The 20,823-nt window shown below is 42.8% G+C and overlaps 1 protein-coding gene across 1 annotated transcript; it reads right to left on the bottom strand.

Annotated features, from left to right (window-relative positions):
* Positions 1 to 1,917: 1,917 nt before the first annotated feature.
* LOC134674971 (negative elongation factor A) lies at positions 1,918 to 20,377 on the bottom strand. Its single transcript, XM_063533115.1, has 11 exons — positions 20,121 to 20,377; positions 17,628 to 17,882; positions 16,865 to 17,042; positions 15,959 to 16,123; positions 11,597 to 11,716; positions 10,714 to 10,811; positions 10,169 to 10,333; positions 8,904 to 8,981; positions 8,207 to 8,284; positions 7,225 to 7,324; positions 1,918 to 6,688 (listed from the first exon to the last, which is right to left on the bottom strand). Exons 1-11 carry the CDS (start codon positions 20,328 to 20,330, stop codon positions 6,423 to 6,425), a joined length of 1,713 nt encoding a protein of 570 aa, XP_063389185.1. The 5' UTR covers positions 20,331 to 20,377; the 3' UTR covers positions 1,918 to 6,422.
* Positions 20,378 to 20,823: the final 446 nt, after the last annotated feature.

Genomic DNA, 20,823 nt, shown 5'->3' with positions numbered 1-20,823 from the left:
AGAACCTTGCGCGGAGATTCCGACTGCCCTGACCTAGTGGCACAGATAGTGAGGCTCTCTGTGCCTTTCCTATCCAAGCAGGAACTTAGGCCTAGACACCATAACCTTCTTGCAGTTCCAGCAACGCGTACTGCAGCACACCTAAAATCTCCTCTCATTCGCGCTCTAAAATTTCTAAACGCGCTTCTGTCATGGGCTCCTGAATGTGATTTGTTTGCAAGTCGATAGGCAAGTGTATGTAGTATCTGCCTGAGGTACTGCGAGGCGATGGATGGTAGTGGTATTTTATAAAACTGTTTGTAAAGTGTTGTGTACCGTAGCGTATAAGTAAACTCTAACCCCCTTATTCATAAACGCGCTACAAACCTCAATTAGCTAATAATCGTTTGTCCTTATCTGTCATTTTGGCTTTTGTATTTGTAAGAAAGGGATAAAACATAATTTAACTAAATCAGGGCCGTAAAGTTTTATGAATAAGGGGGTTTATTGTTACAGTGATTTGGTTTATACTGTCAGACTGTATAAAATTTTGTTTGAATAAAAATAAAAAAATAAAAAAATTACTATCATTACAGAGGGCCTACCGCGAACCACGTTTGACGTGTTGCCTCCCTGTCACACTTACGTATGAATTTACAAGTGCCATAGAGAGGCAACACGTCGAACGTGGTTCGCGGTAGGGCCTCTGATTGAATTTTGTATGTAAGTGTGTGAGAAGTGCGACTGTGTGCACATTCCCCCCGCGAAAAATGGCAGAAAGATTTGTACGGTGAGATATCGCTTGGGCCCCTCCCTTCCGACGTGTCGAAAGCCGGTGTTGCTCGAAGACGGTCACCCTAAAATTAGAATACTAAACTACCGATATTCTGTGTCAAATTGACTGTCGTCACTCGTCACGGTCTGGTTACTTTTGAAAACTCGTATCTCACCAAGTTTGACAGTTTATTTTCTTCGTAATCAAAATGCTGTCATTTTGGTTAAAGAGGTTTTATCTTGATTCATTAGGTCTTGTAGGGTGACCATGATTGTAGAGAATTAAATTTGCCTTCACCAAAAAGTTAAAAAATAGGAAAAAAGTGTGGTTGTTTCACCTAAATACGACGGTGATCGATCAATTATCAGTAACTGAGTGTGCAGGATTAGTCCTGCTCACGTCTAATGAATCACCCTGTATACTTTCTTAGGGACTTGTAAATGATTTAATGATTTTGTCCTAATCCTAATATCAAATCTAGGTACATACTTCCAAAGAGAATATAATTACTACGTGGCACTTAAGAGTTTAGCATTTTCAAAAAAAATATGCAATTAAGGCTATAAAGCTGCCCTGCTAAGCCGAGTGGCGCTATCTCAAAAGAAAATGCATTGCTAATTTATACTTTAGTTTCTATAACTGAGAATTCCATTTTCAAAATCATTTGTTTTTGAGATAGCGCTTTTCGGCTTAGGAGGGCAGAAAGAAGCAAGTGAAACACAGTGTATTTTAAATAGTTTTCATTTAATATTTTTGTACTATCTACTATATACATGGTGAATATTAAATATCTATAGAAAAAACATCGAACGTAAAACTAGCTACATAATACAAAATACACGCGGGGCGCGGCAGCGTCACTCCAAACTAACAAAATATACAATCACTCAACTTCAATTCTAAATGAAATCTAATTCGATTTAGGTATAGTCAGACAGAAAAACTTAAAGCCTGACCAGTAATATATGATCATTGTCAAGAGGGCGCTGTTATTCTCATGTATAGGGTAACAGTTCAGTTTAGTATGAAAAAATTTGTTCCAGTGAAATTCCGCAACATGCCGCGTGATCATATATTCCTGGTCAGGCTTTACATACTAAATGAGAGTCCCAATATCCTACATGGTGAAAATTTGGGACACTGAATCATTCCCCTCAAAAATAATTTTAGTATGAATACAAAAAATTGTACAACAAAAAACATACGATAGACAATAAAGGTACATGAAAAACTGAATAGTTTAGTTCCTTAATCCGCCTCGAAATCTTTCCTAAATCACTTCTACAGATATGGATACTTTTGGACCTTATAGTTTAGGTAATAAGACTCAATATCGTACACATTAGACCTGGCAACACTGCCTGGCCCCATTGCAATCTTAACGCAAACAAAACGAATTCTCCCCTACATCTCAAAAGCCATTGTATCCACGAATACATGAGACTCAGCCTTTTTATAGAAAATTACCTAATTCAAGTGGTGGCCCTTGGGCTAGTGACATCCTTTTATTTTTGTGATTTTTGTTCAATCCTAACGATTAACGTCATCAAAACCACAAAGCAATCAGTAACAATTATATAAAACTTTTAGGATCTTTATCAAACGAGAATGACGTAATCATCGAATTAAACATTCACTTTTGTTAACAAAAAAGTGTTATTTATACATGTTTTCGATAAAAGACCTGAGGACCTAGCCAATATGCCAATCATTTGCGCCGTAGTGAACGAAACGACAATGTCTCTCCATACTCATATCACTTGCATATAAGTGCGACAGAGAGACATATCGTTTTATTCGCTACGGCGCAAACGATTGGCAACTTGGCTAGGCCCCCTGTAGCATTTCAAGCGAGCCAAGTCGGTTCCAAGCAAGTCTGCAATAGTATGATTAGCATGAAAAAAACCACATGTAAGAAATTAATTATTAGTAACTACAACATAAATTCTCGTTACTTTAGACTGTATTTTACAAATAAACAGGTGTTCTGTTGTATGAGTTATGAAATCCTTTGGATAGTTTCGAAAATAATTCTGACGTAACATCATTTAGTTTCCAAAAATCATTGAATAATTCTAGTTTATTTTTCATCTCTCCGATTTTTTATTTCCAAAATGAATTTTGTAAACTTTCCGACATCACAAGTACTCAAGAACTGATCACAAATTGTCCTCAATTTCAAAAAGAAAACGACTAGTGTGGAAATAAATTTCCTTACTTTCTAAGTCATCTTCGGAATTATTTAAATATGAGTAAAACTGGATCGGTTGTCGACGTTTCCACTAATTATATACATGGCTATGTTACGGTAAAGGCAGCATTGATCTATTTTTTTATCATAATATTATTGCATATTTTTTATGAAACACATTGCTGTTAAAATGACTAACCTAGGATAAAACTACCCAAATTATTGGCACTGAAACATGCCAGCGATTGGTACAGTCAAGGTATTACATATCGACAGGGACAAAGTCCCAAAAATATCTCACTACCCTAATAAGCTCGTCTATAGATATTTTTGGCACTCTATCGTCACGATAATCGATATACCTAATTATCTTGCCTGTACTGTACCTATATGCTTCTATAAGGTAGAAGGTGACAACCAAATCGGTTGGCAAAAATCGACCACAAATGTAGACGCGTTCGGTATCTATTTTATATTACAAGGCTTGGTAAAGGCACTATTTTTGAAGACAATCAATCCGGTTTCACTCAATATTATGCAGCGTTTTATACAAAATAACGCACAGTTTGTGTTTTAGGGTATTGCAAAGAGTTATTGATAGTAGAAAAGGCATTAAGTCTAAGATATTTTTTCTCTATGGTCACGTACAGTCTGCAAAGTTATTGGTTTATCATCGCTGTATACAAATATGTATGTAGTTGGGCAAAGATCTGACTGAAAGACTGTACGTTAGGCGGTTATCAAAATGACTTGTTGGCCGGTCGGTTACCACAAAACCCTAAAGCCTACGCCTAAAGTGGTAGTTTGGCTATCAGTCTCGGATTTTTTCATTAGACTTTACACCTCTTCCACAATAACTCAATGGTATTTTCTTATTAATCTTCACTTCCTTGCAAACGTGGTCATTAGCTTAACAAATTCAGAGCCAGCACGAGCTACGCGCTACGAGCGTAGCCGACAACATAGGAAAATGTACTTAGCGAAAAGCGCCTATGAACCATTGACATATATATCTAGGGACTGGCTTTACGGGCAATAATAATGAAGCATAACAGGGGCCAGTACAGCGGTGTGACACCGCTACAACGCGATTGGTTGATGAGTTCGCATCACGCGCGCGATTGGTTGACGAGTTCGCATCACGCGCGCTATCGGCGCTATTGGTCGCAACTAGTTGCGTTAGCCTACACGATTGGCTGGAATTCGTGAGTAACACCGCCGAACTATAGTTCGTTTTTTTTAGCATTAGAAAGAACTTGCAAGAAGGCAAGTGATTTTGACATGTCTTTTAATTGAAAAACGCTTTTTAAAAATCAAAAACTATTACTTATGAAAGCAGAAGAATATAAATGATCGTATTAGATTCATAAATGTTACATATTTGCCGTAACTTATTTTTAAAATGTGTTTTTCAATTAAAAGACACATCAAGATTGTTTACCTTATTTCTAATCCTAAAAAAACGAACTATAGTACCATTTTTAGTGCCCCATTAGCCCGTCCTTAGATGCTATGAACAGACAACCCGCCTAGCGGGTCGCTGGCAGTGAATGTGTTAATGTATACAACACAATTATAACACAAATTGAATAACACCTTTCACATCATTTCGAGCGTATACATACATTATCTTCGTTAGTTTTGTTATTATTTCAAATGTACTTCCATACAATGCATCTCAACATTCTCTTTTTCTCGTATCAAACTGCAGTTTTCTATCCGATAGGTTTCTTAAACTATATAGAACAAGTTAACCGATTTACATTGTGATAGCCATTAGCCATTGAAATAACATTACAATAGAACCTCGATTATCCGAACCATCAATTATCTGAACGCTCCGAATGTTGAAGCGAATTTGTTGTTGGTTCTCCGCGTACAAGTACAGCTTAGCAAAAAAGAAGAAATTAAAAAGTGGTAACACTGTAGTGTCGTCCCATTTTCTTATATTAATTGGTTTGAAAGAGACGACACTACAGTGTTGCCACTTTTTAATTTCTACTCTTTTTTTGCCAAGGGTCGGTGGTATCGAGCGTGTTGAAACGCGTTTTGTTTCATCGAATATTTCTTGTTCGTCAAATTTTAGGGAATGGCGGGTAATATACGAAATTGTTAGCTTCTTAACACGTCTTTTAGAATAAATATTTGATTGTAACAAACATTTTAATAATGGTGCTGTGATAAACAGTGTTCTCATTTTTATACAATCATCATTAATAATCATATATTATTTGTGTAAGAGCCGACCATCAAATAAATTGACCGGTTATGCACATTCTCAATTTAAAAAGAGACATAACTCCTAATTGTTTTATACCCCTATAAATGAAGTCCGAAGCAAATATGGTCATAGGATTTCACGTTTCGATTACAGTCACTCATTCAACGATATATATACTTCACCGATTTAAGGCCTTCGCTAACAGAAAATTTACATATCCAACATACTAAGCACAGTTCTCACACTTCCAAACTTAATTCATACAAAACAGGCCCTGAATACAGCATTAGATGGCAATATGACGGGCGTTTAAAACGTCAATTCCTTTGCACACATTTTAAGCGAAGTCTTCAACAATTTTATGATATATCTATTTATTTATTCGTAGTACTGTACTGTAGGGGCTTTTCACAAAAAGGTCTACTTTTTATAGTGTATTTTCAAGTAGGCATATTACAATGCGCTTTGAACGCCAAGTAAAGCTATACTGGCTCTAACCTTACACCTCTAACCGAGAAAATTTAAGTCTAGCAACTTTGTCTGGGACGCGTATGGCTACCTTAATAACCTGAAGAAATTTGTATTATATACCGTTGTTACATTTAAAGTTATCATGCCAAATATCGGCTTCTTAGCTTTAATGGAAGTGTAAAATAAATAGCGTCACGTACAGAGAGCAATAATATTCGCTTTGGACTCTTGCATACAAATTTCTATACAGGGGGAGGTACCTTTTCTCTTCAACTGACTGTACTTGGCACTTTTCTAGAATGCGCCTGTACGAAACAACCAGCAATATCATCATAATATCGAAACACTTCGTCAAAAACATTAAAGAACACAGACTAAAACGCTCTGATATTACCCCAAATTTTCGCCAGGCCAAAACGACAACTATAAAGAACCTAATCTTAACTTGTCTTAACTGACGCTCTGATTGGCTATTGAGATGACGGTGGAGCCGGGGGGTATCTTCTGCGGCACCATGCCGTCTATGTGCCGGTACTTCTAGAGCCGTCCACTGGCAGTTTTTGCTGTTAAGCTAATTTATCAAATATCGGCTTCTTAGCTTTATGATGTGTTTAAAAAAATTATCTGACGTCTTTCTGGAATGCCCCTCTACCAGACAATTAATAATATGATCAAAATATCGTAACACTTCGTCAAAAATATGACCAAAGACAGGCTAAAACGCTCTGATATCGCCCCAAATTTTCGCCAGGCCAAAACAACAACTAACCTAATCTTAACTCGTCTTAACTGACGCTCTGATTGGCTATTGACACGACGGGCTGCTGGTTGTTGGCCGAGATGACGGTGGAGCCGGGGGGTATCTTCTGCGGCACCATGCCGTCTATGTGCCGGTACTTCTTGAGCCGCGTCCACTGGCCGTTGTTGTAGTTCATCTGGAAGTGCATCTCGGAGAGCATGGTGAGGTAGGTGTCGTCGGATTGTAGGACGTTTTCGATGTTCTCTGACAGTTTTATTGTCACTATGTTGCCTAGGTTCGGACAGGGGTTATCTGAAAGAGAGGGGATTAGTTTTAGTCAGATTTAATTTAATATATATGAAACATCTTGTATTATTTGAAATAACAATACCGTGAATCGTGCAGTGGAAAGTAAACTTCAAATTTAAAGTGACTACTTTTCATTGGTCCAGTGGGAGTGGGGTTGTTCAAACTCGGTCTGTGAGCTCTTACTTAAGGTTGTATTCCACCTGTCCAATGTGTATTTGCGTCCCACATTTTGCTTAGTGAGGAGAGTGAGACGCAATGCACTTTGGACTAAGAAATTGGACAAGTGGAATACTAACCTTAGAAAAAGTCCGCAAATAGAACCGGAAGAGGAGAAGGCCTGATCGTAGTTTTGAGTCAAAAATCTCCAAGCTTACTAGTGTGATCAGACTGATCAGTTGATTTCAAATATACATTTATTATTTTCATAAGTTCGGCGTGTGTTCGTGTGTATCGGTATCTAAAAAGTTAACATTTTGGAGTTTGAGTATACACACAGTGTTAGAATATTTGGGTCAATAATGTAAAGATGTAAGGTTTACCTCTGGAGCCAGCCATGAAACCAAGTATGAGCGCCTTCTCGGGTCGCGTCACTCTGTTGGCGTTGCGGAACATATCTTGCGCTTCCAGCATTTGTTCGCGCTGCAATACAGACAAATAACATACATTGTTATTTAGTACGTTACCAAATGTTGTTTTCCATTCTCAAATTAATGAGTTACTAATCAAACTGTAGACGACGAAACGTACAACCTTTTTGCTGGGCGCGTGCTGGCAGCCTGGCCGGTACGGATGCCGCTGCCAGCGCGCTTCTTTTGTTTTTATGTAGATAGTTTTTCTCTGTCAATGAGCCACAAATGTTTATATTTTCACAATGTTGTAATTTTATGTGTAAATTTGTATATATTATTTGTCCTTTCCCGTGCGATTGTGTAAATATTGTATTATATACTGTACAGCATAAGTTTTTCGCATTTTCATTCACCAACGGCAGCCCGCAGCGTACACAAACTATAATATTTCATAAAGAGACTTCTAAGAAGCTTTCTGTTCAGCCGTATTCGAGAAATCGGAGAATGTATATAAAAAGCGATTAACATATTCAGACGAATTGAGAACACTTTTCTGGATGTTGAAATAAATATATATTTGGCAAAAAATTCATTTTTGGTACAAGTTTTCACTGCAAAGTGTATTTTTCTTACTATAAGCAAATAATACTCATCAAGATAATTCTAGAAACCGCAAACACAATTAGTTTGCGTTGTTTTATCATGGAGTTTCCATGGCCACCTCCTGACTCTATCGTCAGATCAGCTCCATGTCATCATAATATTGCATTGTCATCCGATTTAAATATTTATGCAAAATTTCAGCTCAATCGGAAATTGGATCAAATTCAGCTTCGAATATTTGACCCGCACTAACATACTAACAGGGGAAGTTAAATAAAAGCTTGTAGAAAGGTGTTCTATAAGAGATTTGTCGTGGCACAAGAAGTATGAGGTTGGCAGAGAATCGTACCGTGAGCGACAGCCCCCTACGCGGCAGCAGCGGCTGCGCCGGCGCCGCCGCGGGGCCCGCCCCGCCCGTCACCTGCACCTGCAACACACACAAGCTTTACTAATAGTGACAATTTTACTTACTTCGTTGGCTCAGCGACCCAAAATGAGACTTGGCATCCGCCACAAGACGGCGCCACTTTTCTCGGTCGAGTGACATTTTTAACCTTTTAACCGCCAGCAATTTTTGATCGAGCGTGCTCGTGTCGCCACCGACAGTAATTGTACCACGCAGAGTAAGGTTGGCATAGTTACGGGAGTTATAAATGTGCTGTAAAAACCAAATCAGATCTTTGTCTTATTTATCAGACTGTGGCGAAATGAGCTGGATATGTAATGTCTTATATATCAGACTCTGGCGGTTAAAGGGTTAAAGAAATATTTAATTTTTTTAGGAAATAAATGTTCTAGTTTTGAAGCAATAATAGTTTCAAAGTTTTAAATTTAGTTTGTAAATGAAAAACGCTCGCAATAATCCACGGAAATTGCAATTAACATCTAACTTATAATGAAATCATAATCGCTCTAATATAATAACGTTAACACGAGCATTCTGTTTGCGGAATACACTACTAAAACGGGGTCCTGCAGAAGACCTTACCCGCAAAAACTGCACGTTCAGTGGGAAGGAGCCCTAATAATATAAATAATGTACATACCACGGGCTGCGGCTGCGGTTGCGGCGGCGGCACCACCTGCAGCGTGGGCCGCGCCGCCTGGACCACGGTTTGTGTCACCTGGAACCAATGTTACGTAAGTCACAAGAGCGAACATTTTATTACTTACTTTGAAATTGTCCACATACATGAAAATCATATACAATCCATTTAAAGTATTTGTGTACAAATTTTCCAGCACAAATTGTAAAAGACCACTACAAACACCATAATAATCAAGTATAAATTTTAAAAAAAATGACGTTTATGTTAATTCTTCCATACTATTGCTTGGCTTGTTGAGCTGGTGTAGAAGTAATTTGGTTTGATTATGCGTATACAGTATACACGTTCTTCGCAAACGCACGCACGGCCACAATACTTCGAATTGTGTCGAGTAGACCGAGTTATTTCGCGTGACAATTTCCTTGCGAAGCGACTTATTTTGTGTAGATGCCTGATTGCATTGTGTTTTAAACACTCAGAGCTATAGTAGTTTTATTTGGAATTACGTACCGGTTTGATGTTCTGCAGCAGCACAGCCTTGCCGCCAGGTTGGAGCAGCACAGCCGACGTGTTGAGGAGTGTCGGCGCGGACAGTAGGAGTGGTTTGGTGCCGCCCTGGCCCGGTATCAATAGTTTGCCTTGATGGCCGATTACGATTGGTTTCAGTAAGTTTACATACCGTATTTAGGTACGTACCTACCGGTTTGATGTTCTGCAGTAGCACAGCCTTGCCGCCAGGTTGGAGCAGCACAGCCGACGTGTTGAGGAGTGTCGGCGCGGACAGTAGGAGTGGTTTGGTGCCGCCCTGGCCCGGTATCAATAGTTTGCCTTGATGGCCGATTACGATTGGTTTCAGTAAGTTTACATACCGTATTTAGGTACGTACCTACCGGTTTGATGTTCTGCAGTAGCACAGCCTTGCCGCCAGGTTGGAGCAGCACAGCCGACGTGTTGAGGAGTGTCGGCGCGGACAGTAGGAGTGGCATAGTGCCGCCCTGGCCCGCTATCAATAGTTCGCCTTGTTGGCCGATTACGATCGGTTTCAGTAAGTTTACATACTGTATTTAGGTACGTACCGGTTTGATGTTCTGCAGCAGCACAGCCTTGCCGCCAGGTTGGAGCAGCACAGCCGACGTGTTGAGGAGTGTCGGCGCGGACAGTAGGAGTGGCTTGGTGCCGCCCTGGCCCGCTATCAATAGTTCGCCTTGTTGGCCGATTACGATCGGTTTCAGTAAGTTTACATACTGTATTTAGGTACGTACCGGTTTGATGTTCTGCAGCAGCACAGCCTTGCCGCCAGGTTGGAGCAGCACAGCCGACGTGTTGAGGAGTGTCGGCGCGGACAGTAGGAGTGGCTTGGTGCCGCCCTGCCCCGCTATCAATAGTTTGCCTTGTTGGCCGATTACGATCGGTTTCGCACCGGTGCCCTGTCAAATAAACAATATAATTAGAAAATGACAATTTTAGCTTAGCAGGGCAATGCTAGTAATATTACTTAAGGATTTTCCGTACAGTTCTGTTTTTTGTATAGATTAGTTATACCATAGAGAAATGTATGCTTACTTATTTCTAGTGTGATAGAGGTCTTTGTTTTTGATATAGCATACGTGCTCTACATGTAAATGGTGCTGTTTAGTCTTAAACATTCGTATTTGTCAATGCTACTTCAGTCAATCTCAGTACTTTTTGTACCGAGACCGACTGAAATAGCAAGACGTCCGTTTCCGTAAAAATACGATGGAAAATCATTATGCTACTTACTGCTACATCTGTAGCAGGTAGGGAGTAATAAGAATGTCGGTGTTACCTGGTGCACCAGCATGGGGCTGGGCGGCGGCGGGCGCTCGGCGGCGGGCGGCGGGGAGGCGCGCGGGGGGGACGCCGGCGCCGGCTCCACCGGCACGGCTGCGGGGTGAACATAGTTACAATTTATTTATATACTATAACAAAACCATCATTTAGGGCCAGTCGCACCGACCACATTTGACAGACTGATCAACGTCAGCCGGCGCGCCCCGGCGCGTCACTATGAAACTTTCCATACATAAAAATTTTGCGAACTCTTTAACGATACGAACGGTTTGGTGCAACCGACCAGTATAAACTCACAAGGAGTATCTACCGGCAAAACTATTAAAGTAAAAATTAATTTAAATAATTAGTGTATGAAGACTACGCTCATTATGTAACGCTCGACCTTATCGAATTACACAAAGGTTAATTCGACTGTAACCGTGTGTGGGTGTGCGTCTGTGGTCTTTGTCAATCTAAAAGTTACATGACCGACGAAGGACCTTACACTTTTACATATTACCACATAAATATAAATAAAGGGCTTCCCAGGATTTGAACCCGGAACTACCGGCTTCACAGGCAGGGTTACCCACCCTGTCACACTTACGAACGAATTTACAAGTGCGACAGAAATACAACACATCGAACGTGGTTTGCGGTAGGTCCTCAGGCCAGGCAGATCGTCCAAGTAATACCACAGAATAAATAATAAGTACAGTAGGTACAGAAGCTTCATTCTCTAACAAACGCATCTGTTACGATTAGGACAAATATGACCGCTAGGTGGCGCAAGCGCTACGCGCAGCTTATGGCTAGCCACCAAAATAGGTGTGGCACGGATGAACTTGTTGCGACGCGACGGACTCGCGGAGTGAGCCAGGCCTGGTAGTACTCACAGGCGGGGTTGTCCTCCTGCTTGGGCATCTGGTAGTTGTTGAGGCCGCGCGCGTAGTCGGGCGGGGGCGACGCGGGCGCCGCCACGGCGGGCTTCTTGGCCGCCGCCGCCTCCTCCAACTCTACAAATGTATACATACAAATAATTACCATCATATAACAATACCTACTTCTATTTGTTGACCATACTACGTATAGCCTGTTCGATTTCTAAGATCAAATTCGTATACATTCACTATGACCTATTCGATCTCGCCGGGGCTGCGTTCACCCAGTTAAAGGCCGTTCGGGAATCGAATGCGCTCACGCGACGAGGTAAACTTTCCCTCTTCGAATCAGTCGCGAAATCTGTGTCGCTTTTCGGCTGCGAAACGTCGAGAGGGACCGAGGGCCTAACGAATAAGCTTCAAGTCTTCGTCGACAAGTCCCTCGGGTCGATCCTTCGCGTTTTCTGGCCAAAAACTATGCGCAACGAGGACCTACGGCGTATATGCCGACAAACACCCATCGGCCAAGAAATCGTGACACGGAAATGGAGACGGATAGGACATACTATTCGAAGAGGGGAAACAAATACCGCAACCATCGCTTTCGGTTAGGAACCGCCGGACGTTTGCCGGCCTCGGGCGCCCGGTACACTCGGCACGGGGGCCGGGTCCGGCACAGGGCGCCGCGGCGGCCGGGGGGCGGGGGCCGGGGGGCGGGGGCGAGGCCGCGGCGGGCGCTCGAGATAGGAAGGCGGGGCGCGAGCTTGTGGAGGCCCTCTGCACCCCTGGGGTGCCTTAGGACGACAACATTTGATCTTAGAAAAGCAAACTATAACTAACCTACAAAAATATCACAAAGTAAATATGAGACGGTAATAGTACATTATTGTCGAGGCTCGGAAGTAGCTACTTGCAGGCTGAGGATTCGTTTTAAACGGACGACCTTGGGAGTCCGTTTAATTGAATCCGAAGCCAGCAAGTAGCCTTCCGGCCGAGTCATATATAGTGCTTTTCTCAAAAATGGTGCAAGAAATATAAATATCATAGAAATATTTTACAAAAGCAACGTTCTTACATACATATTTTGACAGAAAAAAGCCCCTGCCGCCTTTTTATTTTTTTTAATAAAAAAATAGAAGTGTATTTTTCTGCCAAAAATACGCCAACCTATTTGAGACATCTAAATAGTCGCGGTACTAATAATCTGTTTGGCTGTTTAATGGGCCTGTGCCTTCATTTGATATGATCATTTCAACTTTTAAAAAGTTTGGAACTCGACAAATAATGGAATTTGTATGCAACATTGCAGTCCCAAAATCGAGACTGCAATGTTTTTAACTTTTTAATTTTTGACTGACCATAAACTACGCGCTTCGCGACCTATTTTTTAGACGGCAAAGTCGACTTTGCCGTCCATTTTTGAGAAAAATAACTTAAATAGGATTGGTCCAGAACACCAAACAGGGCCCAAGGAGCCCCGTAAGAACATGATGGTCGTTCTTGTCTACGTGACAGCGTGATAAAACGGTGTTTGTCACTTTCTATCCCACGGTGTTAACTAATTATAGTTACTTTATCATGTCGATAAAAATAGATAAACCCATTAATAATATGCCAGCTGGACTTTTTAAAGATGCTGGTGTATTCATAATGACTTTATTAGGTAAGATCCTGGTATATGCAATACTGATTGCATTTACGCCTTTGCGATGTCCAATAGTTCAACGCACCGGCGGGCAAATAATATATATAAAATGATTGGACAAGCTATTGTCATAAAACGCAACTATCGTATCGTTCTTGCGTCTCGTTTTAGCACGAATGTGAGTGATTGTCTGGTCGGCGATGTCCAGCAGCTCAATGCCAGCATTTCTTGACGTGAGATACGCCACAGTGGACGTCGGGCGGATGGATTCTAGTGGAACTCGGGCCTTAGAAACTTCCAGTTAGTAGTCACCGCACGATAATATAAAAATAAAACCGGACAAGTGCGAGTCGGACTCACGCACGAAGGGTTCCGTACCATAATGCAAAAAAAAAGAAAAAAGCAAAAAAAAAAACGGTCACCCATCCAAGTACTGACCACTCCCGACGTTGCTTAACTTTGATCAAAAATCACGTTTGTTGAATGGGGGACTCCCATTTTAAATCTTTATTTTATTCTGTTTTTAGTATTTGTTGTTATAGCGGCAATGGAAATACATCACCTGTGACAATTTCAACTGTCTAGCTATCGCGGTTCGTGAGATACACCCTGGTGACAGACGGACGGACGGACGGACGGACGGACGGACGGACAGCGAAGTCTTAGTAATAGGGTCCCGTTTTACCCTTTGGGTACGGAACCCTAATAAGGTAAGTATTGAACAACCAATTTAGCTAGGTTATGATCTGATGATACATAGGTATAGATGACAATACTAACCGTTCTTGCGTCTCCTCTTAGCATGAGCGTGAGCAATGGGCTGGTCGGCGATGTCGAGCAGCTTGATGCCGGCCGTGCGCGGCGGCGGGCGCGCCGGCGCGGTGACAGGTTACAATACTAACCGTTCTTGCGTCTCCTCTTAGCATGAGCGTGAGCAATGGGCTGGTCTGCGATGTCGAGCAGCTTGATGCCGGCCGTGCGCGGCGGCGGGCGCGCCGGCGCGGTGACAGGTTACAATACTAACCGTTCTTGCGTCTCCTCTTAGCATGAGCGTGAGCAATGGGCTGGTCGGCGATGTCGAGCAGCTTGATGCCGGCCGTGCGCGGCGGCGGGCGCGCCGGCGCGGTGACAGGTTACAATACTAACCGTTCTTGCGTCTCCTCTTAGCATGAGCGTGAGCAATGGGCTGGTCGGCGATGTCGAGCAGCTTGATGCCGGCCGTGCGCGGCGGCGGGCGCGCCGGCGCGGTGACAGGTTACAATACTAACCGTTCTTGCGTCTCCTCTTAGCATGAGCGTGAGCAATGGGCTGGTCGGCGATGTCGAGCAGCTTGATGCCGGCCGTGCGCGGCGGCGGGCGCGCCGGCGCGGTGACAGGTTACAATACTAACCGTTCTTGCGTCTCCTCTTAGCATGAGCGTGAGCAATGGGCTGGTCTGCGATGTCGAGCAGCTTGATGCCGGCCGTGCGCGGCGGCGGGCGCGCCGGCGCGGTGACAGGTTACAATACTAACCGTTCTTGCGTCTCCTCTTAGCATGAGCGTGAGCAATGGGCTGGTCGGCGATGTCGAGCAGCTTGATGCCGGCCGTGCGCGGCGGCGGGCGCGCCGGCGCGGTGACAGGTTACAATACTAACCGTTCTTGCGTCTCCTCTTAGCATGAGCGTGAGCAATGGGCTGGTCGGCGATGTCGAGCAGCTTGATGCCGGCAGTGCGCGGCGGCGGGCGCGCCGGCGCGGTGACAGGTTACAATACTAACCGTTCTTGCGTCTCCTCTTAGCATGAGCGTGAGCAATGGGCTGGTCGGCGATGTCGAGCAGCTTGATGCCGGCCGTGCGCGGCGGCGGGCGCGCCGGCGCGGTGACAGGTTACAATACTAACCGTTCTTGCGTCTCCTCTTAGCATGAGCGTGAGCAATGGGCTGGTCGGCGATGTCGAGCAGCTTGATGCCGGCCGTGCGCGGCGGCGGGCGCGCCGGCGCGGTGACAGGTTACAATACTAACCGTTCTTGCGTCTCCTCTTAGCATGAGCGTGAGCAATGGGCTGGTCGGCGATGTCGAGCAGCTTGATGCCGGCCGTGCGCGGCGGCGGGCGCGCCGGCGCGGTGACAGGTTACAATACTAACCGTTCTTGCGTCTCCTCTTAGCATGAGCATGAGCAATGGGCTGGTCGGCGATGTCGAGCAGCTTGATGCCGGCCGTGCGCGGCGGCGGGCGCGCCGGCGCGGTGACAGGTTACAATACTAACCGTTCTTGCGTCTCCTCTTAGCATGAGCATGAGCAATGGGCTGGTCGGCGATGTCGAGCAGCTTGATGCCGGCCGTGCGCGGCGGCGGGCGCGCCGGCGCGGTGACAGGTTACAATACTAACCGTTCTTGCGTCTCCTCTTAGCATGAGCATGAGCAATGGGCTGGTCGGCGATGTCGAGCAGCTTGATGCCGGCCGTGCGCGGCGGCGGGCGCGCCGGCGCGGTGACAGGTTACAATACTAACCGTTCTTGCGTCTCCTCTTAGCATGAGCATGAGCAATGGGCTGGTCGGCGATGTCGAGCAGCTTGATGCCGGCCGTGCGCGGCGGCGGGCGCGCCGGCGCGGTGACAGGTTACAATACTAACCGTTCTTGCGTCTCCTCTTAGCATGAGCATGAGCAATGGGCTGGTCGGCGATGTCGAGCAGCTTGATGCCGGCCGTGCGCGGCGGCGGGCGCGCCGGCGCGGTGACAGGTTACAATACTAACCGTTCTTGCGTCTCCTCTTAGCATGAGCATGAGCAATGGGCTGGTCGGCGATGTCGAGCAGCTTGATGCCGGCCGTGCGCGGCGGCGGGCGCGCCGGCGCGGGCGCCACGCGCGGGGCCGCGCCCGAGCGCGCCGCCCAGCGCGACGGCAGACCCTTCAGAGGGGCTGCGGAACACAATGTCAGATTACAAAATATATAACAATAGTTATTAAAAAAAAATATTTATTCAGGTGAAATAAACCCTATTTTACAGACGTTTTTCAAGGGGGCAAAATTGTTGTTTAACCGATCGTGCTAATATTGATACCCGAACAATCGAAAGCTTCCAAAATCATTCCTTCCGAGAAATGGATCATGAGCGTTGCGAAGGTTTCAAAGCGTGAAGGTTAAACAAAATTTGCCCCCGCATGAAATACAGAAAATTTCACCACACCGACCCAAAGAAAATTCCAACTGTAAACTGTAAGATATCAAACATTAACAAACCAAATAGAAACCCAATACATAAATGTTATTAAATATTTATCATTCAAAGTCATCATTTAAAAGCCAATTCAACCAGCAAACATAAAGTAACAACTCAAAATTTGCATTTGATTACTTTCCCTCACATGTGAATAAAATACAACTTTGATATTGGTTTTTGAACAATCAAGAAACCTTTACCAAGTGGTATAGTAACAAACAATTGTCTTTAACCCGTAGAACGCCTTACTGTCACACATATGCTGGTAATAATATAGGAGTTCCATGCTACGGTAATTCTGGGGCGCTCCACGGGTTAATAATCTCAAACCACGAATTCTATCCTTTGTGCAACAACTTCAGCACAATATAATAGCACCAATAAGTATAAAGCTTATTGGCTTTGTTACTATTTCTCAACACACTATCAAACAACTCACTAGTATCAGTCATCTTCCTCGGCATGCCGCGACTCCGGACCGGCACGGTGGGCGCTTGAGCCTTCTTCTGGTTGGCCTGCACCTCGGCTGCCTTGGCTAGCAGTTCGCTCCGGAGCGCCACGGACTTGGGCTTGCGTTTCAGTGTGAAGTGTTTTACTGGGTTCGCTTGCTGACCAACCTGCAATCGTTTTAGATTGAAACTTGATAATTTAAGGCATATTTTACGAAACAATTTTGTCCTTCAACAAATTATACTTACAAGAATAGCTCAAGAATCTCCTAAATATTTTATAGCCTGTCAGTTGTTCGGAGCTGTAAAATTTTGCGTTTAACTGACATGCTGGTATTGTCCGGCGAACTGGTAATCAGTGGGCCCCTTAAGGTTCCGTCACACAGAAGCCTTTTCCGGGCGGGGCGTGAGCGTTTTATATGTAAAAACGGCGCACCCCGCCCGCAAAACGCGCCTGTGTGACGGAGCCATTAAGGGCCTGTTTAGTTGATTACACATGCGCGCGTTCTTACATTTATTAGTAAACGCAAGTGTATGAATGCTTCTATGGTCTTCTTCCTCGCATTATCCCGGCATTCCGCCACGGCTCATGAGATCCTGGGGTCCGCTTGACAACTAATCCCATGATTTGACGTAGGCACTAGCTTTTACGAAAGCGACTGCCATCTGACCTTCCAACCCAGAGGGTAAACTAGGCCTTATTGGGAATGAGCTCCTAAGGTATAGGAATAAAAATATTATTATTTTACTCACCACAGATACTAAGGCATTTTTATTCAAATATAGGCACTCTAATGGCAACAATCCCAGTTCCGAATGCTTAGCCAGGGCTTTCCGGAGTTCCCCGATCATGTCACTGAATATGGGCCGGGTCTCGTCGAACTCTGCTATCTCGGTGTTAAGGGTGCCCTGTGAGGGGAATGTTTTGAGGACCTCTGCCAGCATGGCGACCCAGAGGTCCGAGTCCACCGCTGCCACTTCAATGATCTCCTCCAATTCATTTCTCCACTGAAATTAATTGTTATGAAATTTTATATGAGGCCAATAGGAGTGATTGTAACCATGGGATCGCAATGGGGACATTTAAGAAAAGAGTTGGGTATGTGACAATCTATTAAATAAATAAATAAATATTGGGGGCATCTTACACAGATAGACCTAGCCCCAAACTAAGCATAGCCACAGAATAAATAATAGTACTACCGTACAGAAAGGAAGCTTCCTACAGAACCGAAGTTTGACAGCGGTTCAGGGTCGAATTATGCTATCCCTTTCTAATACATGGCACTATCCCTTTCGGCTAATTAGGGTTGTCAAAATTCAAGTGATTATCTTATCTGTGGTCGTGCACGCAAAAGGAAGTCAAGTGGTGCCAACCCTAATAATTGCTCGGAGCAATGCTGAGCCGAGCGGAGCCGAGTTTGGCCGAAGTCAGGAGCTTCGCACCCCTGGCATAGCTTGTACTATGGGTACTAGGCGACAATATAAACATACTTATATAGATAAATAAATACTTATATTATATACATAGAAAACACCCATGACTCAGGAACAAATATCTGTGTTCATCACACAAATAAATGCCCTTACCGGGATTCGAACCCAGGACCATTGGCTTCACAGGCAGGGTCACTACCTATTAGGCCAGACCGGTCGTCAAACGATCGTATTACTTCTGAACTTCTGATAAAACTAGAAAGCCAATATTTGACAGGATAACATTTGACAATAATACAGATTCCTAAAAAATAACCATTTAAGGTAGCTGCCATAAGAATGACATCCCGAACAAAGTACTTAGACCTTTTCGTGGAATAGTCACTGTCTCTAGAATGACAATGCAATGGATAGGTTTAGGCACCATTTGATTGTAGTGTTTTAGCCCATCTCATTGTAGAAAAAATTTCAACCTCTAGCCCAGACATCAAAACTTGCCAAGACAATTGCAATTTTGATTTGTGAAAATTAAGATTCAAATTAGAATGTAATGTCAGACCTTTTTTAGGCCTCTGGGCGGCCAGAGGAGGTTCAGGCGGCTAGAACTTGGTGTTCTGAAGGAATGCACTATTCTGTCCTCCTACGCCGAATAGCGTCATCTCAAAAACCAATGATTTTGAAAATTGAATTCCGGGTTATAGAAACTAAAGTATAAGTTAGCAATGAATTTTCTTTTGAGATAGCGCTTTTTGGCTTATCAGGGCAGCATTACCCTGGTAGACTTTCAGAGTTGTGTTACATGAGTCTTGTACCTATTTAAAAACACAATGAAGAAGAAATTATTCAACAGTGTGATAATGTGATTCTGATTTTATATTAAGTATCTATATGTATACATCTTCACCTTTATCTATATGTATACAATAGTTTTCCTTTATTTCATCCATATCCTAATGCATGCATAGCTGCAATATGTTCAAGAAGGTTTACACTTTCTATTGCATTTTATTAATGGTTTTGATATTATGTGAAGGTGTTTGTACAGACAAATGGCCTATTATGCTGTACTTTTAACAATGATTTAAAACCCAATATTATAATGTACATATGGTTAATTTGAATTTCTATTAATATAATTAAAGGATAATAGACATAGGCTTGAAATGTCAACATGATAATCATGACAATACAATGTAGGGCAGGTAAACATATGTTCACATTTAAAATACTTACATACAGGTATAGAGCTAAAAATACAGGAGACATATAATGCGCAGTTTGAGCATGAGGAATGCATGTGAGCACAACAATATGCACCTAGTGCATTTATGCATGCCCTGAACAAATGGATTAGTCCTTGAATAGGGTACTAAGTGGAAACGTCAGATTCTAGGTTATAAACACAAGCAAAATATAGGCCAGGCGGCGGCGTCCAACTGGTTATCACGAGAAAACTAGTGTTAAATATAGACCTTTTGTACAAACAAGCATTCATTAATGTATGAGAGAAATGTGTAACAATAAAATAATAATTTTTTTATCGGTGTTTACTCCCAAAAATACCACGATTTAAGCATATCTAATCGATGCTGATGTGCAATTTGATAATAAAAAATATTGAAATAGTAAATTTACAAAACATTTCAATTATTGTAATAAAAAAATTATGATATGACAACAAAACTACTACATACATGCTTGTTATGCGTCTCTTTCCAACTTATGATCAGCTCACGGAGCAGAAAGAGATATAAAACAAAATATAGTTACGCAAAACCATAGAACATCAAAGAGAGAAAAGTTACATACCTCTTCAACATTTCTGCGCGGGATATGAAAGAAACTCAACAATAATTTTAGTTTCACTTGTGTTTGCAAATCTGGAAAACAATCCTTAATATTCTTTAACACTTCAGCATTTAATTGTGTACAAATTGAACCAGTTGTCCAGGAATCGTTCGATGTTCCGAGTTTATTATGGAGCCACAAGGATGTGTCACTATCCCGCACGTTCGCCATCTTGCAACTGAGATAGTGACGTGCCACTGTTGACGCATCTGCATTCAGCCATGTGCTATTTGACATTTAAAATAATCGATATTATTTTATCGTCAAACGGTGCAACTTAAGCTACAATATATTGCGGAAAGAAATAGAAATATCGCTTGCACCCTATAACATATAACTTGGAGTAGTTTACTCATCGTTAGCCCAATATGTGCACCAGGCGTTACGCATATTTGACAAAATTTGACAATTTAATTGTTGCAATAACTGACAATTAACAATTTTTTTTATACCGTGGATATTGCCATCAATCATACGCTTGCTGAAAAAACTTAAGTGATAACACTGCCCTTTGTTTCGCCACTTCAGCCTTTTGAGAGTTTTGTTTTTTTTACTGGTTTCCTAATGAAACTTGCAATAAAGAATATTACATTAAATCAAATATACATTTTAAAATTATTAATATAAATTAAAAATAATATTCGCGTTATGTACAAGTTTTTAT

Source organism: Cydia fagiglandana, chromosome 21 (genome assembly GCF_963556715.1).
Source record: "Cydia fagiglandana chromosome 21, ilCydFagi1.1, whole genome shotgun sequence".
NCBI lineage: Eukaryota > Metazoa > Arthropoda > Insecta > Lepidoptera > Tortricidae > Cydia > Cydia fagiglandana.
The sequence above is the reverse complement of the archived record's forward strand: the minus strand, read 5'-3'. Positions and strand labels throughout refer to the sequence as shown.

Coding starts and splice junctions, on each gene's coding strand:
- LOC134674971 (XM_063533115.1), bottom strand. CDS start 20,330: ATGGCGAACGTGCGGGATAGTGACACATCCTTGTGGCTCCATAATAAA. Junction 17,043..17,627: donor AAAATGCCTTAGTATCTGTG/GTGAGTAAAATA, acceptor AAACGATTGCAG/GTTGGTCAGCAAGCGAACCC. Junction 8,982..10,168: donor TGCTGCAGAACATCAAACCG/GTACGTACCTAA, acceptor CATTGGTTCCAG/GTGACACAAACCGTGGTCCA.